We start from the raw sequence: 26,792 nt of genomic DNA on the forward strand, positions 1-26,792 counted from the left end.
TTAAAAGCTGGGTTAAAAATATGAAGTTAAACTATATGCTTTTCTTAAGAGATCAAGATATTCTTTCATTCTTTTCTTTCTGTGTGCAGGATGTTATTGTTTTAGATTGAAACAACAGACTTTTAACTCAAGGTAGGGAAAGAAAACGGAGTGGGAGAACCAGACAGTCAGAAAGCTCTTCAAACCTAGTGGGACTCGTGGTTCCTCCACAACTGGGTCTTAGCATGACAGGACCGTTACAGCCTCCACTATAGTGTCTCTCCCCTTTCTCCCATCCTTGTTCTTCTGTATCCTCCTACCTCTGCTTGTCTGTGTCAGCCTGGCTCCAGGTCTTAAATGGGGGGAAAATATCTCTGTTTTGTGTACAGGTTGTATAATCATATACAATGTCAAAGAAAAAAATGTAGGGTTGACGACTGGCCTAATACATTTGGAATCATAATCATTTACTGCTGATTGAATAAACTGTCCCTTCGTAGTTGCCACTGATGATATTCCCAGGGTACACATGAGGTGGAGTGGGATTCAGAGGGTTCAGAGTCCCTCGTTTGCTCAGAGCTTCCCCTGAGAGAGGACCAGAGCTATGGATAGAATTGGGGTGCCCCAGGACTCGGGGGTTGTCCCCTCTGATGATCATGTTTACTCATGCTTTTTGGTGATTAGAGATCTTACCACTTGCAAATAACTATACTTTATAAGAATACATCTAATAATGGGATACTACTCAGCAATGAAGAAGAACAAATATGCATGCAACATCATGGATCATGTTAAGTGAAAGAAGCAAGACTCAAAAGGCTACATACTGTATGATTCTGTTTATGAGATAGTCTGGCTTTTTTTTTTTTTTTTTTAAGAGAGATAGGGTCTTGCTGTTTTATGTTGTTGTTGTTGTTTGTTTGTTTTCTTTTGAGATGGAGTTTGGCTCTTGTTGTCCAGGCTGGAGTGCAATGGTGTGATCTTGGCTCACTGCAACCTCTGCCTCTTGTGTTCAAGTGATTCTCATGCCTCAGCCTCCCAAGTAGCTGGGATTACAGGCATATACCACCATGCCTGGCTAATTTTGTATTTTTAGTAGAGGCGGGGTTTTTCCGTGTTTTCAGGCTGGTCTCGGACTCCTGACCTCAGGTGATCCACCCGCCTCTGCCTCCCAAAGTGCTGGGATTACAGACGTAAGCCACCGCACCCAGCGCCGGGGTCTTGCAATTGCACTTGCCCAGGCTGGAGTGCAGTGGCTATTCACAAGCACAATCCCACTACTGATCAGCACAGGAGTTTTTACCTGCTCTGTTTTCGACCTGGGCCGGTTCACTTCTCCTTAGGCAACCTGGTGGTCCCTCGCTCCCAGGAGGTCAGCATATTGATGTTAAACTTAGTGCACACACCAGGTCAGCAGAGCACACTATACCCCAGAACTCCTGGGCTCAAGCCATCCTCCCGAGTAGCTGGGACTACAGGTCTGTGCCACTGTACCTGGCTTATGAGATATTCTGGAAAAGCCAAAATGATAAGGACAGAAAACAGATAACTGGTTGACAAGAGCTGGGGAAAGGGATTGACTCCAAAGGGGAATGAAGGAATGTCTGGGGTGATGGAAGTCTTCTATATCTTCATTGTTGTGGTGGTTACACAACTATAGGTGTTTGTCAAGACTCATAGGACTGCACACTAAAAAGTATGCTGTATTCTGTGTAATTACACCTCAATAAACATGACTAAAAATTTATTTAAACTATGAACAAAGATTGACTGATATATATATATATATATGAGTGTTTAGAATAAAGTACACAGATGTCTGCAATTTATTTTTAAAGCATTAAAAATAAGATTTATCAAAGGACTGATAGATAGGTATATGGGTAGGTATGTGATATAGGTGGTAGTTATATGGATATTCACTGTATAATTATTTCAACTTTTCTATATGTGAAACGTATTAATAATAAAATGTTGGAAAACATTTGAAAATACATCTAATGCATTTTCTTCACCACCTATGCCATTTAGAGGGTTGCTTGTAGACCCATACACTTACTTTCATACTCTCTGATGAGTTCAAGAGTACTCTCCCTCTCCCCTTCAAACCATCCTAATAGGAGTAAAGTTTCCCTTGGTCCAGAGGGGAAGAGCTCTTGGGGTTCTTTGCCGACTCACTTACATGAATTTACTGTCCTCCCTTTGATGCAGTATCAGCAAGTGAATCCTTTATGGTGGTTTTTTTTTTTTTTTTTCACTTGCTTGAAAGTTGAAGGATTGGATTAATTTCACTCAATTTGTAACAAACCTCAGGGAACAAGCTTTGGGCAGCAGCAATTCAAAGTGTTAGCAAGTATCTCAGACTCCTTTTTTCTTGATATTGCCTGGTTCTTTCTGCAGGCTCAGGCTTTGCGTGCCTCTTTCCATCCCACCCTGTAATGGAGATAAGAACTAAGCCACCTGCTCCCAAGCACAAGAACCTCTCTGGTGCCTCAGAAACCAGGCACCCCTGGAGCCAACCCTTGATGGGATTGGAAATGGTCCTCTTTCCAAATCGCCCTCTGTTTGGTGGGGGATGAAAAGATCTCCCCTTCAAAGAGTATGTGAGGCATAGTTTTTTGAAAATAGATATGCATACCTTCTCCCGATTACCCTGACCTTTAAAATAGCCCAGTTTCCAGCTGGAAACAGAAAGAGCAGCACGACATGGCTGGAGAGTCACAGACATCAGGCCTCCGTAAGTGAGTACGTGGATGGTTCAATTCCCAACCAATACAATCCGCTTTACAATTATGATCATTTTTTAATATTTAAGTGGATCAGATTAGATACACTTAAAGTGTCTCAAACTCTACAAGCTTTCATTTGGATTTGGGTATATGGATCCTGTCTGAAGAAATGTATGACTATTTATTGACATAAAAAGGTACCCTAGTTATGTTGTGAAATAAACAGTAAGTTGTAGAACATGGTATTATTCTGATCCCACTTAAAAATATATTTAGCTCAGCACTTTGGGAGGCCAAGATGGGAAAATTGCTTGAGCCCACAAGTTCAAGAGCAGCCTGGGCAACAGAGCAAGATTCTGTCTACAAAAAATTGAAAATTAGCTGGGCATGGTGGCACATTCCTGTGGTCCCAGCTACTTGGGAGGCTGAGGTGGGAAGATGGCTTGAGCCCAGGGGTTTGAGGCTGCAGTGAGGCTCCAGTGAGCCGCGATGGCGCCACACGCCTGGGTGACACAATGAGACCCCGTCTCAAAAAAAAAAAAAAAAAAGTTTTATGGTTTTAGCTCTTATTTTTAACATTTAAAAATGGATATTTAACTTAATGGGCTATAATCTATTAACATCATTGTTTATTTGATGCTCACAGTGTCCCAGTTTCGCCAGTAGAAGCCCCTCCAAGGCAGCTCCCCAGTCCTTTTGACAGATTCCCTTAATTTTTTGAGCACTTCTTTATTTTCTGGCACAAGGTGTTTCAGCCTCATCTTGTAATTTAACTACTGCAGCCCTGGGATCAGCATTTTTCCAAGGAGCCCTCATTTCTTTTGGTGTGAGTGATATTTAAAAAACAACATCTGGGTACTAGGTTGTTCACTGCTATTGGGTATCACTGCTTCTAGATCCTTTTAGTGGACAGAGCTAGGAAATATCTGTGTCTGTCTGTCTGTCTAGATTATTCTAATTCCAGGGCAATAAATAGGATGCTTTTTTGTCTTCACTCATTTTATATTTGTATCTGCTTTCTCCCACAGTGAGAACTCTTCCTCCCAACACATCCTGTAGGTACTTGTTTGCTTAGTTCTACAATACACAAAATAGTTTTAGAATTGTTATAACTGTGGTCTACAAAAAACAAATCTGCTAAACAGAGTTTAAGATTATTTTTATTACTTTATTTATTTTTATTTTTTTTGCTTTTTGACTGAGGATATTTAGCCAAAGTATTGTGTTCAAATGTTACTTGGATTAATTCTTTTATTTTTCTTCCATGTAGTTGTGCTATTCATTTGAAATACAGTTCATTGGTTTCTGTTTGCATTCAATTTGCATTTTTTCTCATACTTGTATATTTAATTTTATTTTTGAATGTATAGAGAATTGATAACGTTTTAAAACAAACTATACAAAAAGGTTTTTTTTATATATATATATTTAGTATATTTTACAAAAGAAATGGGAGTGCTACGCTGTACGGGGTGAGGGCTGGGAATTCTAGATGACTTTCTCTCTGTTGTATGTTTCTGTATTGTTTGATTTTTATACAACATAGGCATATTAGCTTTGTATCAGATGAAAACAAAATCAAGACATATTTTTCAGTGCTACTGCCCAAGTTTACAGTTTTGACAACTGTTGGGGGGAGGGTAGGAGTGGGTAAGGTGTGTGTATATAATTAACATGTTCTTTTGCAGTGAAACAATTTCTTGGATCTTGCTATTTCAGAGGAATAACTGGTACTCACACAGCGGGTTGAATCTAGGCTAACATATTTCAAGATGCTTTCCATTCCCTAAGATCCTCCTTACCCCCAACTTGATACACTAGCTTAATGCTTCTGAGAAAATTTGCTATTCTGGTAATTTTCTGCTACCAACCGGAAACCAAGTTATCATTCTAGTGGTTAACTTTTGGGCTCTTTAGATCCCTCATCAAACAAACAACCTGAGAATTACAGACTTCAGAATCCATTGAGGCTCTGAGTTCTCTAATCCCTCTGCTGGTTTCATTTTCTTTTTTATGTTTGTTAGCTGTATTTGTATTTGCTGCTTCTTCCTCTCCTTTCCTTTTCCCTCCACACCCTCTCTTTTGTCCATCCTCGGCTGGAGACAGCTAAAATATCTGTCCAGATCATGTACATACAAAGAGAGCACTTTCTCAACCAACGGACCTCCTTGAATTATTCAAAGTACCTTCCATTCTCCAGTTTCCCATCATTTTTCTTCCTTGACAGTATAAACTAGAATTGGACATTTGGCAATTGTACCCATGGATTTAATCATTCAGGCAGGAAGGAGGAGGGTAAGCCTTCTACAGAAGCAAGTATTCTTCTGAATGATGAGAAAATAGGTAACAACATGTTTGAAGGTATATAAATAATTTTTATGCCAGTATAAACACTAGGGTCCCTAAAACAAAATGCAGTAGCATTCTCTGTAATTGGCAGAGCTGTTGGTAAACAAGATTCAGAACTGGGGAGAAACCCAGGCTTTGTGGGGCCCAGCCGCCTGTTGTCTGGGATGAGGCTGTTAATGGATAAATTTAGCAGGTGTCTAGACTGAAACCCAGGAAAATATGTGACCTATGAATTATACAGAATGTTCTAAAAGGTTTCTTTCTTTTTTATACTTGGGGTAAACCCCTCACTGACCTCCTCTCAAATCTTTAAGCTTGTAGCTTAAAGGAAACAGAAACCAAGAGAGGAATTTTCCTGGTATATCCTTCTCCACTTCAGAGCAGAGAAGCCCAGCCTGAAGCCTAAAATCGCAGCATAAGGGATTTGTCAGTCAGTAGCAATTCTGTTGGTCAGAATAGCAGCAAGAGACCAAATCAGCAGGTTGGAAACAGCAGCAACACAGTTTCTGCTGTGGTCTGGGACACTTCGGTGTTTGTATCCACGCTGAAAAGCTAAATCTGCAACCATAGTGCCTCCCCATACCGGTACAAAATCCCAGAGTGGAGGAGCCCACGGGAGAAACATGAGTGTTGTCAAGGCCTGACCCTTGCCAGACAACAGGTAAGCCAGGACAGAAAGCTGATAGGAAGCTGGGCTGCTCTGTAAATTGACGCTGGATCTCTCTGCAAGCAGGGGCCATCGGCAGAGTGGGTAGCCTTGTGCAGATGGAGGACTCTGGGAAAGGTGCCCACATATTCTTCCTATCCCGGGCCCCTCTGTCTCCCTGAGATCTTGCCTTCAGGTTCTCATCTGAAGACAGTGGTATTTAGAAGAAAATCTAAAACTCTTTCTATGAATCAGAGTGCCTTCCAGAGCTGCACATGCAGTGAGGAATAGCCAGCTGGGTTCTTACCTCCTTGTGTAGAATTGTCAACCCAGGATGGTGGCAGACAGGAGAGCCCTCCTTCGAAATCCCACAGCCCCAACCACAGTCCAGGGCATGGTCTGTGGGATTCAGACTGCTGCCTGACCAGGTCCCCTTGCCTAGTCACAATTAAGAATGCCATCACACTGAGTCAGGAGAATGGCCGGCGAAGCAGAACAAGACAATTAAGTCACATTGACACTGGGAGGAAGTCGCCAGTGGTATCTCTGAGACAGCAGATTCCCTAATCTGAAGTGCATATCAGCTTTGTCACTGTTGTCTTTTCAGTGGGACAGAGAAAACTCATTCCTTTGATTGGAGTCCACAAAAAGTGCTAACCAGCGGCTGCCTCTATCAAAGCTCTACCTAGCAGAGTTCAACTGTTTTTTTGTTTTGTTTTGTTTTGTTTTTTGAGATAGCATTTGCTCTGTCACCTAGGCTGGAGTGCAGTGGCATGATCATAGCTCAGTGTAACCTCCAACTCCTAAGTTCAATCAGTCCTCCTGCCTCAGCCTCCTGAGTAGCTGGGTTTACAGGCACACACCATCATGCCCACTAACTTAAAAAAAAAAAAATGTTTATAGAGACAGGATCTTGCTATGTTGCCAGGCTGGTCTCTAATTCCTGGCCTCGAGTGATCCTCCCACCTCAGCCTCCCAAAGCATTGGAATTACAGGTGTAAGCCACCACACTAGGCCAGAGTTCAACTTTTTAAAAAGGTGAAACAAGTTCCAAGTGGGCTCTGTCATCTGGTTGCATTTACTTGTACTGAAAACAGCCTGGAGATCCTCTGTGGGGGCAAACACTCCATTTTCCCAGAAGAACAGGAGTCACACCCCTAGGGGCCAAGATCGGTTTTTCCCTAGTGTATCTGTGTTGCCTCCTGTGTGGTGTGGTGTAAACCAGCTGAATGTGAGGGTGGGGTGCCTGGCTGAGGAAGATGGGGATGCCTTCTCCAGTATGACATGTCTCCCATTATTTTGGGAAAAAATGTGGAGGTGGCAATGGTAAGCCCTTCATACTGCCTCAAATGCCACTATTACCATTTTTAGGCCCTTGGCTCCCAATAGCTACATTGCCAGGAACTGTGCTAGGTACTTGACATATTTTACGTCTTTTAATCCCCCGCAATAACACTGGGAGGCTGGTATTATTGTAATAACCATTTTAAGGTGGAGGAAGTGGGCATTCAGGGAGGTGGAATAAATTGCCCACAGGCCAACAGCTAAGAAGCTGTGGAAGCAGGATTTGAAGCCAAATCTCCCGGTTGTCAAAGCTTATATACTTTTCAGAGTTTCTTTCCTTTAATCCCCCACCCCAACTGTGGCAGACTAAAGGAAAGAAAGGCTCTCGGGGCATTCAGTTATCTGTGCCCGCCCCTCATTCCCGTGCCCTGCCCTGACCCTGCTGTCATCATGTAGAAGGCCCACGCACCCACGGAGCTGTTGCTCTGTCTATACTTCTCTTTACCTGGGCAGGTTACAGGTAAGCAGCTTGACAGGGTTTACAGGACACCAGATAGGTCCTTCTCCCTAATGTCTGCTCAGTATCACACATGTGTGTCTTTGCAGTGACCTTTGGCCTCTTTTAAAATTCAAATATCCCTAAGAAGGGTAACATATTACTGTTCTCATACCTTGGTTTGATTATTATTTTTTTTACTACACTGCTATGGACTAGAAAAGAAAATAATCTAAATATTTCTTTACAGATTCTGGGGGTGAAAGGAAGAAGTGAGGAAGGCTTAGGGAAGATGGACTTTGGGATCCATTGCTTTACTATGAGTTTAATTTTGATGGAACCCAAACGGTTATTGAGTAGATGAGGTGCCACGTATTTTGCTAAGGGTTATAGGCATGCAGAGCTTATTAAGGATTTGTTCTTACCTGGGGAGATTTGAATATGATCCGGGTATTAAATAATATATGGGGATCATTGTTAATTTTATTACGCAGCTATGTAGAAAAATATACTTATTTTTTAGAGATGCTCTTACTAAAATATTTAGTGCGGAGATGTCATAATGTCTGATTTATTTTTAAATGTTTCAACAGGAAATTAGATGAAGCAAATATGGCAAAATGTTAATAATTGTTAAATTTAGGTGATAGATATATAAGATTCATTATACTATTTTCTCAACTTTACTGAATGTTTGAAAATTTTCATAATAAAAAGTAAAACAAAAACAAACAAATGAGCAAACGAAAAAACCTAAAGCTTTCCAGTAGCTCAAAATCGAAATTTTATTGCAAAGATGACAATTAAGTTTTGTAGTAAGCAGAATTGGAAGATGGCCCCACGGTTCTTGCCCCCTGGCATACAGGCCCTGTATAATTCTCGCACCTTTGGTATAAATATGATGAGATTTTACTTCTGTGATTAGATTATGTTATATGGCAAAAATGAGGGATTTTTCAAACGTAATTAAAGTCCTTGATCAGTCAATTTTTAACTAATCAAAAGAGAGATTATCCTGGGTGGGCCTGACCTAATCAGGTGAGCCCTTTAAAGAAGAGTCTATAAGCAGCAAAAGACCGTTGTTGGCCTTGAGGAAGCAAACTACCATGTTGTGGAGAGGGTCATGTGGCAGAGAACAATGGGTGGCCTTTAGTTGCTGAAGGCCTCAGGCCTACAACTGCAAGGAACTAAATTCTGCCCACAACCATTGAGCTTGGAAGGAGACCCTGAGCCTCAGATGAGATTGCATCCCCAGAGAACACCTTGATTGCAGCCTTGGGAGAGCCTGAGCAGAGAATCCAGCTAATTCATGCCCATGGAAGCTGTGAGATAAAAAATGTATATTGTTTTAAGGCAATAAACTTGTGGTAATTTGTTACAAAGCACTAGAAAACAAATATAAATTTCAACCAGTGAGGCAATTCTAATTGATTAGACATGGCAGCTTAGGCACTGTATCAGAAAGGGTTCCAAGCCAGGGCCTGGTCCCCGTGGGGGAAAAAGAGAGAGCTGTGGTTGATTAGCAATGTCTGCATGGGCATGGAAATGGAGAGTGGTAGCACATGTCCCTCCTATCGCCATTCAAGGTCCCTCTGTGTATTTAAAGGAAAGGGGTTTACTAACTTATTTTTCTTAGTGACAAAATAACCCCAAAGGATTATATAACTTGAGTCTCCAAGTTGGAAGAAACGCTGACCTATGAGAAAATCTTCAGAGAAAGAAGACAGGAAACGTTATCAAAGCAGATTTTAGCAGTTGCAAAATATTGTTGAGGGCCACCTTTGCAGGCTGACATTTGCAGTGATAAGCGTCCTTCCCTCGCAGGTGTCTTCACTCTTTCTCCCTTTCCACTTTCTCTAATTCGCTGCCTGCAAACACACACAGGTCTTTTGTGAGTTGGAAAATGGAACCCTCCAAAAATGTCACTTGATCCTGTTCCTATTTCTAACTCACACTGACTCTCATACAGCAGGGCTCTTGACCATCCTGGAAGAATATCAGAATTCCCTCCTTACACATTATGCCAAAGAGGTCAGGACCACCTGCTTAAGGTTGAGCTTACATTCAACATCTATTAATATATCATTTCATATTAAAACCATGCAGAAATGAGCACAGTATTCAGATGTTAGTCTCAAAATTTAAGTGAAATTTCTGTAGTAAAGCAGGCTTTTCTCATAACTCTTATTTTAAGAATATAGGCCGACTTCCCATCCATACTAGTGAAACCATGCAGATCCATAATCCAGCTTTTCTCAGTGACGGATTCCATAACGGAGGTATTGGATTAAAACTGTAGGATCACAACTATTTTCCTACAGATGTAGAAGGAAGTTTCATAAAAACTGGAGTTTAAATTTAAGGTACGCGCAAGTAAAAGAAACATGATCAAGAAGGTAAAGGCCCAGAGAAAACTGATGGCTTCTTCAATTATATCAAAGAAAAAGAAGTATTTTGCTTGATGCAAATTGTTTGCTTGTCTTTGAATTGTCATTTGGAATCCAACCAGCCCAGCTTGCCTCCGAAACTAGTAGACTGTGACTATTTTGGATACATGTTCCTAAGCCACTCATTCATCTTAATTTAATTGTCTATACCAGGGGCTTTTAACACATAAGGAAGAGTTGCCAACGTATAACTAGGCATCTAGGCATAAAGAACACTGTGTGATAGACTTCTATTTTATTTATTTATTTTAGATGGAGTTTCGCTCATCACCCAGGCAGGAGTACAATGGCACAATCTCCGCTTACTGCAATCTCCGCCTCTTGGGTTCAAGCAATTCTCCAGTCTCAGCCTCTCGAGTAGCTGGGATTACAGGTGCCCACCACCATGCCTGGATAATTTTTGTATTTTTAGTAGAGTTGGGGTTTTACCATGTTGGCCAGGCTGCTCTTCAACTCCTCACCTCAGGTGATCTGCCCACCTCGGCCTCCCAAAGTGTTGGAATTACAGGCGTGAGCCACCGTGCCCAGCCTGTGTGAGGGACTTCTAATGAGAACAACACCTAGCACATAAACCAGGGCTTGGCTACTGGTGGTCCACAGTTGTCACATGTTGCCTCAGAACATTGGTATTACATATTTAAAATTCAAAGAATAAACTGCCAACATTTAAACTTGAGAGCTTTCACATAGAAATTAGTGTTTCTTGCTTTTTTTTTTTTTTTTTCGAGACAGAGTTTCGCTCTTGTTGCCCAGGCTAGAGTGCAATGGCACGATCTCAGCTCACCACAACCTCTGCCTCCTGGGTTCAAGTGATTCTCCTGCCTCAGCCTCCTGAGTTGCTGGGATTACAGGCATCTACCACCATGCCCGGTTAATTTTTGTATTTTTAGTAGAGACAGGGTTTCACCATGTTGGCCAGAGTGGTCTCGATCTCTTGACCTTGTGATCCTCCCGCCTCGGCCTCCGAAAGTGCTGGGGTTACGGGCATGAGCTACCGCATCCGCCTGCTGTTTTTGAAAAATTGGAAAATCTACCAACCTCTACCCCATTCCTCATGGAAACAATCTGATGGCGTTGAATGGTGGGTGCCTCACTATGATGGGACACATATTTCCCCATTTGCTGCACCCTCTACCACTCCCTATTGCTACCTCACATTGAGGCCAAATGTCCGTTGTCATTTATCATCATGCTTTCACTATCATTTTTCTCACAACAGAGACAGGAAGAAAGTGAACTATTCCTTACCCCTGTGAAAACAGACCCCTTTCACTCATTCTTCTTAGCAGCCCAGACCCTCCACCCATTTGAATTTGCTGACATCTGAGATAAATAAACATCTCTAAAAACAGACACACAAGAATTTGTTACTTTTTCATGAGAAATGGTCTTGACATACATAGGAAATGCTTTTTCATTCTCAGATTACTCCAACACTAAAAACTCCCTTTTGGTTAGAGTTCCTGTCTACTCAGTTGTGAGTTTGATAATTTAAGAAGCATACAATTGGGCCCTTTAAAGGAAATATGACTCACTGATCCTTGAATTTCACCTCATCTAGCGACACTGCTGATAACCTGTTTGATTCAGATGTTCCATTTTTTTCCCCACTGTAATAAACAAAAATTCCAATTCACATGACTCCTTGACCGATGTAAATATTTATTTGTATTTTCCATCTGGTTGGAGAAATAAAGAAAAGAGGCCCTGTGGCCCTGTCTTGCTCACCACTTGAAACAAAATGTATCTAGTTACCTCTAATTAGGATAGGGCTGGGAAGGAAATAGGAAGAGAGAGAGTCGATAAAAAATACCAAAGTCCATTGGAAAACGGAGCACAGGAAAGTGGAAGAGAGGAGGAAGGGGGAAAGATTGGAGAAGATTTGCAGAGGGCAAGAAATGAGTGTGTTGCGGTAAAGTGTGGAAAACAAAGGCAGAGAGTAGGTAACACCCGTCGGGACACTCACGGTTGAGCTGGCGCCTCCGGATCCTGTCCCTCCATGGCCTGTTTCTGATCCAGTGTAATCGCGAAGGTAACACCATGGTCCCAACAGAGCGGCCTAAAACCTGCTCATGGCAAAGGAACAAAAGGGTCTTGCAGCGATCCCGGAAGTTAAGTCCAGATGTATAAAAATGAAAAAGAAAACTTAACTCCCCCTTTTTGTTCTTTTCTTAAAAAAAAAAAAAAGTATTTGAGGCTTCCGTTGATTTCTTTTATCTTGTAACTTGCCTTGCCTTTCCTTCCCTTAACTCCCGACTGGCCCGAAGGCAGCTGCTGTGCTGGGCTGCCCTAGCCTCCTGTGCCATGTTTTATGCATGAAGATGATGGGGCCGGTAATTTATTCAAGCAGAGACGATCACCGGGCTCCTGTGTCTGCCCTCGCGTCAGAGGAGCCGTGCAATGGCAGGGGGAGGGCAGGTGTGTCTGACTGCACGCAGGAATGGCCTGAAATGGGAATCCCTCTCTGTAGGCAGAAATGAAGAGCAGAGCTTTGCTGCTGGAGCTGAATCAGAGCAACACCCCTTACCTTTTAGGGCGCGTGATTTATTTACTGCTGGGTCCCTAGTATCTAATATAGTGCCTGGCGCTTGGTAGGTGAGCAATAAATATTTGTTGACTGAAAGAATGATTTGGTGATAACCAACATAAGTGATTTCATACTTTCTTTTTCACCAGTTAATCTGCCCGGTGCACTGTCTTCAAATATGTCTATTTGAATCTTCTCACCCATTCTTTTTCTCCACCTACGATCACACTTGCACCTCACCTATTCATTCATACTTCAAAGCCTCATTTTTCCATGAGACTTTCCTGAAGCCATAGACATGGGGCTGTCCTCCACGCACCTATTGCTGTCACCCGCAGGTGGCCCATGTCTGCACTGCCCAAATTTGTTAGGCCTTTTGTTTATTCTCTGATTTCTTTCAAAGCACGCATCCAGGCTGGATGAGGTAGCTCACACCTGTAATCTCAGCACTTTGGGAGGCTGAGGTGGGAGGATCGCTTGAGGCCAGGGCAACACAGCAGCACCCTATCTCTACAAAAAATTTTAAAATGAGTTGGTCTTGATGGTGTGTACCTGTAGTCCCAGCTACTCCAGAGGCTGAGGCAGGAGGATTGCCTAAGGGAAGAGTTCAAGGTTGCAGTGAGCTATGATTGCACTATTGCTCTCCAGCCTGGGCAACAGAGAAAGACCCTGTCTAAAGAAAAAAGAGAAAAGAAAAAAAAAATTGCCCACATTCAAATAGTGAGTAAGCTTCTTGGTGGCGAGAACTGTATATTCCTCTTTCTGAGCTGCAACATACAGGGGTTTATATGGGGAAGTGGTACATCAAGGGGTGGTTTGGGACGGTTTTAGTTAGCCCCCTAAACCTCCATCAGCTCCTCCTCAAAATTCCCCAAGTAAAAATACGCTCTAACTAAATACATTATGTTGGCTATAATACCGCACTTAGGTGCTATAGCCTCTTCCAAATATGTGGCTGAAGCCTCTCTTACATAGACATTCTAAAGCTGCCCCTGGCAGGGGAAGCTCAGTACATTGATTGCTTACTTTGTTCCAAGCTTTTCCTGTGTGCAATGTCAGATTTCTCCAGAGAACAAACAGTTATTGATCAAGGCCTCAGGAGTAGTCTTGCCCTGAGGATGAAACTGAAAAAATGACACCTAAGTTACCAAATTTAGCCCAAGATAACCCGTAAACTTGCTGACAGCAGAAACTCTGTCATTTATCTTTTGTGTCTCTCATGGTGCCAGCAGCAGAGGGACTGGGGGAAACTATCAAGAGATGGGAGTCAAGAGGCTTGTAATTGCAACTGACCAGATGAGTGCTTTAGGCACACCTCTTAGTCTCGGTGTCTTGTTTTCTTCACTTAAAATGGGAATGACCTACAGATTTCAGAGTTGTCAAGAGGAAATGAGATCAAGAAACTCTTTAGAAGTTGGTAGGATACTGGACTGGCACCCAAGAGCTCAGGCTTCCCTTCTGTCACTATGTCTGGTGGTAAAGAGAGTGCATTCCAGAGCAGAAATGCCTGGGTGCAAACTCTTAGCACCCTATTTAGCATCTTCATGACATTAACATCCTTATGCCTCAGTCTCTTAATCTATAAAATGTGAGGATAAGAATGAGGGCTGTTGCCTTAGGGTTATGCTGATGACCTCATGAGTAAATACATGCTAAGGACTAAGACTCGTGACTTGTGTTTAGCATAGAGGAATTTCTCAATGTTGTCAGCAGCTATTATTAACTAGCCATGTAACTTCATGAAAGTTGGCAAATTCCCTGGGCCTCTGTTTCCTTATCTGCAATATGAGGGGGTCTAGGATACTTTATATCACAAGTTCTGTGTATTAGTTTCCTACTGCTGCTATAACAAATTACCACGAATTTAAAGGCTTAAAACAACACAGATCTATCATCTTTCAGTTCTGGAGGTCAAAGTCTGAAATGGGTCTTATAGGGTGAAAGTCGAGGTATAGGCAGAACTGCATTCCTTCTGGAGGCTCCGGTGGAGGATCTGTTCCTTGCCTTTTCCAGCTTGTAAAGGCCCTTTGTATTCTATAAATCTATTTGCAGAGTCTATTTGTTCACCTGAGGGACCACCACTCTGAGTCATTACATTAACTGGCAATTGCAGGTCATGTGGGACATTCCTGGTCTAGACAATTGCTTGTGGATCCTGATCCCTCATGATGTGCCAGCTCCCCAAAACTCATTTTCTGAATTAGGGGGGAAAGGTAGAGACCAAAATTAAGACAAAATCTATGTAAGGTAGCCAATGAGGTTTTCTTGACTATTGCCACTGAACACAATTCCCTAGAATGGCAAATGCAGCATAAGAAAACTATATTTGGTAGACTGGACCAAGCAGAAGAAAGAATTTCAGAGCTTAAAGACTGGTCTTTTGAACTAACACAGTCAGACAAAAATTAAGAAAAAAGAATTTTAAAAAAGGAATAAAGTCTTCAAAAAATATGTGATTATGTAAAGCAACCAAACTTATGAATTATTGGCATTCCTGGGAGAGAAGGAGAAAAAATAAACAACCTGGAAAATATATTTCGTGGAATAATTCAAGAAAATTTCCCTAATCTTGCTAGAGAGATAGACATCCAGATACAAAAAAATCCAGAGAACACCTGTGAGATACTATACAAAATGAACATCACTAAGGAATTCAGTCACCAGGCTGTCCAAGGTCAATGCTAAAGAAAAAAAATCTCGAAGATAGTTAGAGAAAAAGGGCAAATTACATACTAAAGGAACCCCATCAGGCTAACAATAGATTTCTTACAAGAAACCTTATAAGCCAAGAGAGATTGGGGGCCTGTATTCAGTATTCTGAAAGAAAAGAAATTCCAACCAAGAATTTCATATCCTATCAAACTAAGCTTCATAAGAAAAGGGAAATACAATCTTTTCCAGACAAGCAAGTGCTAAGGGATTTTTTTTTTCCCACTAGAACAGCTTACAAGAAATCCTTAAGGGACTTCTAAACATGGAAACAAAAGAGCAATACCTGCTACCACAAAAACAGAGTTAAGTATGTAACCAACAGACTCGATAAAGCAATCACACAATAGAAGCTACAAAGCAACCAGGTATCAACTTCACAGTAGGGGCAAAACCTCACATATCGATATTAACCTTGAATGTAAATGGCCTAAACACCCCACTTAAAAGGCACAGAGTGGCAAATTGGATAAAAAAAAAAACCCTGTCTGCTGTCTTCAAGAGACCCATTTCACACATCGTGATACCCATAGGTGCAAAGTAAAGGGTTAGAGAAAGATCTACTACACAAATGGAAAAATAGAAAAAGCAGCGATCACTCTTCTTGTATCAGATAAAACAAACTTTAAACCAACAACAATAAAAAAGACAAAGAAGGGCACTACACAATGATAAAGAATTCAATACAACAAGAAGACTTAACTATACTAAATATATACACACCCAACATCGGAGCACCTAGAGTCATAAAAATGTACTTCTAGACCTATGAAAAGACTCATACAACCACACAATAATAGTCGGGGACTTCAACAACACACTGACAGCATTAGACAGATCATTGAGGCAGAAAGCTAATAAAGAAATTCTGGATTTAAACTTGATACTTGACCAATTGGCCCTAATAGACATCTACAGAATCCTCCACTGATCAATGACAGAATACACATCCTTCTCATCTGCACACAGAACGTATTTCAAAATCGACCATATGCTTGGCCATAAAGCAAGTCTCAATACGTTTTTTAAAAATCAAATTTATACCCATCATACTGTCAGACCACAGTGGAATAAAAATAGAAATAAATACCACAAAGATCTCTTAAAAGCACATAATTACATGGAAATTATACAAGTTGCTCCTGAATGACTTTTGGGCAAACAACATAATCAAGGAAGAAATAAAAAAATTATTTAAAATAAATGAAAACAGAGACACAACATACCAAACTCTTTGGGGTGAAGCAAAAGCATTGTTAAGAGGAAAGCTTATAGCACTAGATGCCTAACTCAAAAAGTTAGAAAGATCTCAAATTAACAATCTAATATCACACCTAAAGGAACTAGAAAAACAAGACCAAACTAATTCCAAAGCTAGTAGAAGAAAAGAAAGAACTAAAATCAGAGCAGAACTGAATGAAATTGAGACCCAAAAATCCATTCAAAGAATCAGTGAAAGCAAAACTTGGATTTTTGAAAGGATAAACAAGATTGATAGACCACTAGCTAGATTGACAAAGAAAAAAAAGAGAAGATCCAAATAAGCACAATCAGAAACAACAAAGGCGACATTACTTCTAATCCCACAGAAATACAAAAGATCCTCAGAAACTATTATGACTACACATCTATGCACACAAACTAGAAAATCCAGAAGAAATGGAAAAATTCCTAGAGACACACAATCTCTTAAGATTGAATCAGGAAGAAATTGAAACACTAAACAGACCAATATCAACTTCTGAAATTGAATCTGTATTAAAAAAAACTATCAGCCAAGAAAACTCCAGACTAGATGGATTCACAGCTGAATTCTACCAGAAGTACAAAGAAGATCTGGTACCTATTCTACTGAAACTATTCCAAAAAACTGGGAAGAAGGGACTCCTCCCTAGCTGTATTTGTCAGTTCTCATGCTGCTAATAAAGACATACCGGAGACTGGGTAATGTGTAAAGAAAAAGAGATGTAATGGGCTCACAGTTCCACATGGCTAGGGATGCCTCACAATCACGGCGGAAAGCAAAGGAGAAGCAAAGGCACATTTTACATGATGGGAGGCAAGAGGGGTTGTGCAGGGGAATTCCCATTTATAAAACCATCAGATCTCATGAGACTTATTCACTACCATGAGAACAGTATGGGAGAAACTGTCCCGATTCAATTATCTCCACATGGCCTCATCCTTGACCAATGAGGACACAGCCAAACCATATCACCAGCTCATTCTATGAAGTCAGCGTCAACTTGGTACAAAAACCTGGCCAAGACACAATGAAGAAAGAACACTATTGGCCAATATCCTTACTGAACATAGATGCAAAAATCCTTAATAAAATACTACTAGCAAACTGCCTGGGCACAGCGGCTAATACCTATAATCCCAGAACTCTGGGAGGCTGAGGCAGGTGGACTGCATGAGCTCACAAGTTCAAGACTAGCCTGGCAACATGGCGAAACCCCATCTCCACAAAAAAACACAAAAACAAAAATTAGCCAGGCATAGTGGCATATGCCTGTAGTCCCAGCTACTCAGGAGGCTGAGGTAGGAGGATCACTTGAGCCCAGGAGTTCAAGGCTGTAGTGAGCCATGATTGCATTAGTACACTCCAGCCTGGGCAACAGAGTGAAACCCTGTTTCAAAAAAAAAAACCCCAAAAAAACCTAGCAAACCAAATTCAACAGCACATCAGAAAGAGTTAATTCACCATGATCAAGCAGGCTTCATTCCTGGGATGCAAGGTCAACTTATGCAAATCTATATATAACACCACATAAACAGAATTAAAAACAAAAACCATTTGATCATCTCAATAGACATGGAAAAAGCTTTTGATAAAATACAACATCCCTTCATGATTTTAAAAAACCTTCAAGAAACTAGGCACTGGAACATACCTTAGGAACATACCTTAAAATAATAAGAGCCATCTATGACAAACTCACAGACAACATCATACTGAACAGGCAAAACCTGGAATCATTCCCCTTGAGAACTAGAATAAGACAAGGATGCCCACTCTCATCACTCCTATTCAGCATAGTACTGGAAGGGCTAACCAGAGCAATCAGGCAAGAGGAAAAAAAGGCATCTAAATAGGCAAAGAGGTCAAGCCATGTCTCTTTGCTGGTGATGTGATTCTATATTTAGAAAACCCTAAGGACTCTGCCAAAAGGCTATTAGAACAGATAAATGATTTTAGCAAGGTTTAAGGATACCAAATCAATGTACAAAAATTTGTAGCATTTCTATACACCAATAACGTTCAAGCTGAGAGCCAATCAAGAATGCAATCCCAGTTACGATAGTTACACACACAAAAATAAAATGCCTAGGAATATATGTAACCAAGGAGGTGAAAGATCTCTACAGCGAGAACTACAAAACACTGCCAAAAGGAATCACAGATGACACAAACAAATGGAAAACATTCCATGTCCATGGACTGGAAGAATCAGTATCATTAAAATGGCCATATTGCCCAAAGCAATCTGCAGATACAACACAATTCCTATCAAACTACCAACGTCATTTTTTACAGAATTGGAGAAAAACTATGCTAAAATTCATATGGAACCAAAAAAAGAGCCTAGATAGCCAAAGCAATCCTAAGCAAAAAGAAAAAAGCCAGAGGCATCACATTATCTGACTTCAGACTATACTTATAAGGCTGCAGTAACCAAAATAGCTTGGTACTGGTACAAAAACAGACACATAGACCAATGGAACAGAATAGAGAACCCAGAAATAAAGCTGCATAACTACAGCCATCTAATCTTCAACAAAGTCAACAATAATAAGCAATGGAGAAAATTCAATACATCGTGTGGGGATAGCTGGCTAGCCATATGCAGAGTAATGAACTTGGACCCCTCCATTTCACCGTATACAAAAATTAAGATGGATTAAAGATTTAAATGAAAAACCTCAAACTATAAGAATAAAACTATAAGAATGAAAACCTAGGAAGCGCATTCTGGATATCGACTTTGGGAAAGAATTTATGACTAAGTCCTCAAAAGCAAGCACAACAAAAACAAAAAATGACAAGTAGGACCTAATTAAATTTAAGAGCTTCTGCACAGCAGAAGAAACTACCAACAGAGTAAACAGACAACCTACAAAATAGGAGAAAATATCTAATATTCAGAATCTATAAGGAACTTAAACAATTGAACATGCAAATAATAATAATAACCCATTAATAATTAACCCCTTTAAAAATGGGCAAAAGACATGAACACACACTTCTCAAAAGAAGGCATACAAGTGGCCAACAGCCATTAAAAAATGCTCCACATCATTAATTATTAGAGAAATGCAAATACAAGCCACAATGAGAAACCATCTCACACCAGTCAGCATGGCTCTTATTAAAAAGTCAAAAAACAACAGATGTTGGTGAGGCTGCAGAGAAAAGGGAACACTTATACATGGTTGGTGGAAATGTAAATTAGTTCAGCTACTGTAGAAAGCACTTTGGAGATTTCTCAAAAACTTAACACAGAGCTGCCATTCCACCTGGCAATCCCATTACTCTGCATATACTGAAAAGAAAACAACTTGTTTCACCCAAAAGGCACATACACTCACATGTTCATCACAGCACTATTCACAATGGCAAAGATATATGGAGCCACCTAGATGCCTATCAATTGTGGATTGAATAAAGAAAAGGTGGTACATATACACCACAAAATACTACATAGACATAAAAAAGAGTGAAATCATATCCTTTGCAGCAACATGGATGCCACTGGAGGCCATTATCCTAAGCAAATTAATGCAGGAACAGAAATCCAAAGACTGTGTGTTCTCACTTATAAGTGGGAGCTAAACATTGGGTACTTATGGACATAATGATGGGAACAATAGACACTGGGGACTACTAGAGCAGGGAGGGAGGGATGAGGGCAAGGTTTGAAAAACTAACTGTTGGTACTACACTCAGTACCTGGGTGGCAGGATCATCATACTGCAAACATCAGCATCACACAATATACCTAGGTAACAATCCTGCACATGTACTCCCTGAATCTAAAATAAAAGTTGGAAAAGAAAAGAAAACTATATTTGGGAGACCTAGAAATGGATATTGTTCTAAGAGTCTCCTCTCTTCTTGGTTTTTACAATTGTTAATTGCAACACTTTTCTGTTCTATACGGCATTTAACATAAATCAAATCAGATAGCTGCCAAGTAGGCAAATTCGAGATGAGAGAAATCTTACAGAAGCTGTCACGGTACTGTGACTATGTTCCTTCTATCACCTTCTTTTATTATATGGCTTTTGAAATTCTGTGCAAGCAATGAACTTGAATGTGGAGAATGTGATACAAAAAAATCAAGTGCTTTTTTTTTTTTTTTTTTTTGCAATCAGCGTCAGACCTTCTTTCCTCCTCATTAAGCCACACATTTCCTAAAGCCTCTGCTGCATGAATCACCAACGTTTCTGATGTACATAATTTACAATAGCAGATGAGAGAGAACAGCAGGCCAGAGGGGGCGGAAAGTACAGTTAGGTCTAAAATGAGAGGCAGTTGAAAAGTTTGCATTTTCTCTGCTCTTGTGAATTTAAATACAGATCTTGCCAGTTTCCTCATTATAATCATAGAAAGACTAGGGGGTGGGCGTATGGAACAAGAAGTGGAGGACTTGCCACCATCTTTTGTTGTTCTTTCCGGTCAGGTTGACAATGCTGAAGATCCATGGCTCCTACATAGGACTCTGTTTTCTGACTCTTCATGCTTTATATTTTCTTTTATCAAGTACACACTCATAAATGCCTGGAATAAATAGCCTTGTGGGGTGTTATTCTCCCAAGGAACATTTTCATTTGTGTTAAGTGTACAATATCAATTTTTACTCTTTCTTGGGCTCGTGTTGCTATTAAATTTTCATAAATTGCAGAATTTCACGGTGGAAGCATGTACAGTCTGCAAGGAGCAATGTGTTTAGGAGAATATGGGGAAAAAGACATAATTATGTGATCCTTTCTTCATTTTTCCTTCAACTCGTTTTTAATAAATGGAAGCTAGATGTTAGACTCAGGAGAAAAAGCATCAGCATGTCTGTTTCTACTTTAAAACCATCCTGGGGAGAAACAGACCTTCAATTACTCAGTGGAGAATGGCAACTGCTGAGCCAAAGTACGTTGTGTGACTTTTATGGAAAGTCAACAAGGAAAACTTGGCATTATTTTAAAATAAAAGCTTATCAAGCACCAGGAGGAAAACGATAGCACAGCACCTGATTTATTTCTCTTCTGTGGCAAATACATACAAAAAGAACATGAGGTCTCGGTTTGCTCTTTGGAAATTGAAATGGAAGTGGGGGTCAGGTTCTAGCTGTGGCTATCTGGCTGTCTATCTACACACATTTATTGAGAACTATGCAGAGATGGGCTGTGTGTTGCATGCTTTTAATAGACATGTGGTTTAATTTTATTTCCCCTACATTCTTATTCATGAGGAGTTATCAGCAATCCTATTTTACATATAAAAAAGTGAAGGTTACAGAATACTCTAAATAATAATCCAACACATAGCGTACTTCACTGTGTTAATTCATATGATTGTCATATAATAATCCCATGACCATTTTGCAGATAGGGAAACTGAGGCACAGAGTTTAGTAACTTGCCATGGTCACACACCCAGCAAGTGGCTGAGATGAGATTTGAATTGAGGTAGTCTGGCTCTAGAGCCCAAATGTTTAACCACAACCTATACTAACTCTTCAAATTAAGTAAATAAACATTGCAGTGTAACCATTCATTCATAACATTCTATTTTTAAAACATGTACCACGTAACTTTGACAAAGGCAATTATTGAATAATAAGGAATTAGAAAATTGGACAACTATTAGAGAATTACCCTAGACAACCTCATATCCAAATGTCTCATTTTACAGAAAATGAAACTGACACTCAGATTAGGAGACACCTCCAAGTTGGCACAGCAGGTTGGTAGATCAGGACCGAGTTGTACCCCACCTTCTCCCCAAACCTCAATACAATGTGCTTTCCACTGCTGCTCCAATAAGATTTCAAGGGATTTTTAAGGCTTAGAACACTTTTGGGAGACAGTTTTTGTGGAATCAAGGCAGACAATTTTGGAGTATGAAAGAAGAAGCTATGAGGCTAGAGAGAGGACAGTGTCTGCATCTTATCTGTTCTCTTCTGGTCAGACACAGCCCATTACTGCCCTCCCTCCTTCCTTCTCTTTCTCCCTCCCAAACTGGCTTCACCAGCATTTCCTGTCTTGGTGACCTTCTACACAGTTGCTCAAGACAGTGCCCTAGGTGCTACTCCTTGCTTCCTAGCCCTTATGTCCCACATTCAAACCAACAACTGACCCACCTGATTCTGCCTCCTACATGTTGATGAAAAGAATCAAACTCTGTAAAGTATTCGAAGATATTTGTTCTGAGCCAAATATGAGTGACCACGTCCTATGACACAGCCGTCAGGAGATCCTGAGAACATGTGCCCCAGGTGGTCGAGGCACAGCTTGGTTTTACACATTTTAGGGAGACATGAGACATCAATCTAATACATTGAAGCTATACATTGGTTCAGTCCAGAAAGGCAGGACAACTCAAAGTTGGGGTTGAGGGAGGAGGGGTGGAGCTTCCAGGTTATGGGTAGGTTTAAAATTTTTCTGGTTGACAATTGAGTTTATCTAAAGACCTGGGATCAATAGAAAATAAATGTCTGGGTTGTGATAAAAGGCTGTGGAGACCATAGTTTTATCATACAGATGAAGCCTCTGGGTAGCAGAGAATAGATTGTAAATGTTTCTTATCAGCTTTAAGGTCTATGTTGGTGTTAATGCTGGTCAGCTTTTCCTGAATTCCAAAAGGGAGGAGAGTTTAATGAGGCAGATCTGACACCCCCCTTCCCAACATGGCCTGCACTAGTTTTTCAGGTTAACTTTGGAATGCCCTTGGCTAAGAGGAGGGGTCTGTTCAGATGGTTGGGGAGGCTTAGAATTTTATTTTTGATTTACAACACCCAGGAGTCTAGTTTGAGTGGCTCATCACCTAGGCATAAAAGAAAGTTCCTATGCATTGAGTTTAAGCTTCAGAAGATAGAAATCTGGACACTGCCCGGAGAAACAGATACAGAAATAACTATGATATTTCCCTGACCTCTTAATGGGCAGAAACTGGAATGCAGGGGTGCTGGAACTAGCCAGCCACGTCAGCACCAGCAGGGGTGAATTCCACTCCCTCATGGGATGGGGAGCACACAGGTGAGCAGGTGCAGGAGGTGGGGCAAGTGCTTTTGGGCACTAGCAGGAGCAAAAAACTCTATGCAGGTCCTGAGGCAGCATCTGGCGCCTGCGACCTCTGAAGCCCCAGAAGGAGTGTTACAGTGCCCTTTTAGCTTTGCCATCTGCAGACAGCTTAAGTGTTAATAGCTCAGTGGAGCATCAGCATGATAGCCTTTTGCAACCACACTCATGGCACCCAAGTTCTTGTCTGGCATCCAGGAGGAATGAGGTTGCACAAACAAGTTGAAGATGGTAAATGCAGGGGACTTTATTGCCAATGAAAGTGGCTCTCAGCAGGAAGGGGAGCCAAAAAGGGGATGGAGCAGGAAGGTAATCTTCCCCTGAAGTCTGGCTATCCCCAGTCAGACTCCTCTCTGAAGCTATGCCATCAAGCTGTCCCTCTGAAGTCAAGCTGCTTCTCTCCAACTTCCAACCATAGTCCTCGTTGTCCAGTGGCTTCTCCTCTCTCTGCTGGCCAAGCCTGGGGTTTTTATGGGCAAAGGATGAGGGGCAGGGTGGGCTATGGGTGGTTTTGGAAAGGGCAACATTTGAGCAGGAAAGCAGGCATGTAAGTTCTCACTTTGGGCTGCAGTATCAAGAGTTTCAGCTTGAGAGTGGGGACCTACCCAGGGACCTGCCCTCTTCTGCCCAGAATTTCCCTGCTTCCTGATCCTATCAATAGTAACTAGGTGTCAACTTATTAATTTAGCCACCCAGTGGCTGTCCCAAGAGCCCTCTAAATCTACAATCACTGGAAGGCCTCACTGAAAAGTCTTCCTTTCTTCTGTGATTAAGGGCCTGATATTTTAACTTTGAGAATAACTTATTATGCAAATAGTGACCAATTGACATCAGTGGAGCAGAGTTGCCTTTATGAGTCAGAGTAGAGACAAGAGAGAGGGCTGCTTTCTCTCTTGATTAAATCAGCCCCAGTGGAACAGCCCTGATTTAAACAGAAAAACATTTTTAAATTAGTGATCTGTTTAACTTTTGTGGTGAGCTCCCTCTGGAGAAATATCTAGAGGTAGAGGAGAAATATTTCCTTATTATACTTAGTTTTAAAAAGTCACCTTTTCTTTGACCTTAATGCCATGAGATTTGGATCCTTTTCAGCCTTGGCAGAAGAGAAGGGGGTTAAAGACTCCACCATCTGAAGGCAGCTTCTCTTCTTTTTACCTATAGTAAACCATGAAATCAGAATCGCCCAGAACTTCAGAGCCAGTGAGACCTCAGACATCACTGCCCCATACCTTCATTTCATGGTAGAGGGAACAGAGCCTCAGGAGGAGAAATATCTTGTCAATAGCCACAAAGCTAGTTAGTTCCTAAGGCATTATTAATAGTTGTTCTGACTCATAGCTCAGGGCTCTTTCCATATTCACAAACCATTGCAAACCAGACTTCCCAGTTATAAAATACATGTGTTTTTCACCAATGTTTTAAACATTGTATTTTATGTGTGAGCAACCAGCATAACAAAGACCATCTTTTAAAACTTATGCTATGAAACCAGAGATTCTCAAAAGTTTCATGCAGCTTGTTCCCAAAGGGACATCTGATTAGAGTAACATCTATTCTTATCCATTTTTAGGATGGAGGAGGAAGCAATCGAAGGGAGATAAAGAAAGGAACAATAAGGGGTCTTTTCTCCTTGACATCTCTGCCAAGTCTCCTTGACTCATGAGAGTGTCCAGCCTACTTGAGGAAAATTGTCCAAGAAGTCTAAAGGTTTCTTCCTTATGAGGTTAATTCAATTCACTTTTTAAAAATGTAGTAGGCACTGGGCATACAAAGATGAATGATACCATTTATCCTGGGAGCTTAAAATCAAGTGGAGAATGTAGAAGATACACAATACATGTGGCCCTCCATATCTGCAACTTCTGCATACTAGGATTCAACCAACCTCAGTTAAAAATGTTTGAAAAGGCCAGGCGCGGTGGCTCACGCCTGTAATCCCAGCACTTTGGGAGGCCGAGGTGGGCGGATCACGAGATCAGGAGATCGAGACAATCCTGGCTAACATGGTGAAACCCTGTCTCTGCTAAAAATACAAAAAATTAGCCGGGCGCGGTGGCGGGCACCTGTAGTCCCAGCTACTCGGGAGGCTGAGGCAGCAGAATGGCCTGAACCCAGGAGGCGGAGCTTGCAGTAAGCCAAGATAGCGCCACTGCAGTCCAGTCTGGGCGAAAGAGCGAGACTCCGTCTCAAAAAAAAAAAAAAGAAAAAAAGTTTGAAAAAATAAAAAATAATAAAACCACAATAAAAACAATACAAATTAAAAAACAATACAGTATAAGGACACAGCATTTATATGTATTAGGTATTATTAGCAATCAAGAGATATTTAAAGTACATGGTAGGTCGTGCACAGGTTATATGCAAATACTACACTAGTTTATATCAGGGATTGAGCATCTGAGGATTTTGGTGTCCTCAGGGGTCTAGGACTGATTCTCCACAGATACGGAGAGACAACTTGTCACTATACTACCAGATACAATGTGATTGGTGTTAGAGCAGCAGCAGTAAGTCATTTAGGCACCCAGAAGATGGAGAACCAATTCTGACAGGAGGAGGAAACTCAAGGCAGGTTTGGGGAGGAGGTGGCGTTTGAGCGATACTTTGAAAGATGGGGAATGAATCCAGGAGTGGAAAGGAGTGAAGAGAAAGGCATTCTTGGCCAAAGACTCACAAGAGCAAAGGCTGTGAGGGAAGATGACGTACCATTATGAATGGGATGAAAGAAGGAGAGAAGGTTGGGAACAGAGGGTGCAGCCTGTTCCCAACCCACAGGCAGGCCTGAGGGGAGGCCACTGCTGGAGGAAGCACAGCCTTTCTAGTTGCAGTAAAGAAAGAGAAGCTAGCCTTGGCATCGTGGGCCTCCTTCACCACTTGAGTGCCCTTCCTCTTCAGGAGACCACAGTTCTCGGGCTTCCTCCCTTCACCACAGCCGGCTTGAGCAGGAAGTATGGTAGATACTCATTCATACCACAGGGTGTTGCCATGGAAATGGATCAAAGTAAGGTGATATCTGGAGAGAACAGTAGCTGCCACTTAGAGCCTCAGAGAGGGGAGAAAGCCTTAATGGAGACTTCACACTCTAAGGTGTGGTCCGGAGTGTGCCTACGACCCAAGGCACCAAGACAAGACCTATCACCAGGAACTACCTCACGAACTAAGCAAAATCTCAACAGAACAATGTACACCCACATCCGAAAGAAAATATGCTGGCATGTAAAAAAGGAAGAAAAACTACCAAGAAAAATTAAACATTTCAGTTAACTGGCTAACATATTTTAAAATGAAACAAACTTTTAAAAATACAAAAATATAAGCATTTATTGAG

At 41.2% G+C, this 26,792-nt stretch overlaps 1 protein-coding gene and 1 long non-coding RNA gene across 6 annotated transcripts in view; one reads left to right on the plus strand and one right to left on the minus strand.

The window, feature by feature from the left end:
- The window catches only part of RIPOR2 (RHO family interacting cell polarization regulator 2), a 236,046-nt gene extending 223,740 nt beyond the window's left edge, over positions 1-12,306 (minus strand). For 2 of the 5 annotated variants that reach the window (XM_054490710.2, XM_054490711.2), the window contains exon 1: positions 11,897-12,292. In XM_054490710.2, the coding sequence (XP_054346685.1) occupies positions 11,897-11,972 (76 nt within the window). In that variant the 5' untranslated portion in view covers positions 11,973-12,292. Of the gene's footprint in view, positions 1-11,896 lie in introns of all 5 variants that reach the window. The other 3 variants (XM_054490714.2, XM_054490703.2, XM_063665880.1) reach the window with 3 other exon arrangements.
- Positions 1-26,792, plus strand: part of LOC134739694 (uncharacterized) — a 107,626-nt gene that overhangs the window by 2,269 nt on the left and 78,565 nt on the right. The window lies entirely within an intron of this gene.

This window comes from Pongo pygmaeus, chromosome 5 (genome assembly GCF_028885625.2).
Source record: "Pongo pygmaeus isolate AG05252 chromosome 5, NHGRI_mPonPyg2-v2.0_pri, whole genome shotgun sequence".
NCBI lineage: Eukaryota > Metazoa > Chordata > Mammalia > Primates > Hominidae > Pongo > Pongo pygmaeus.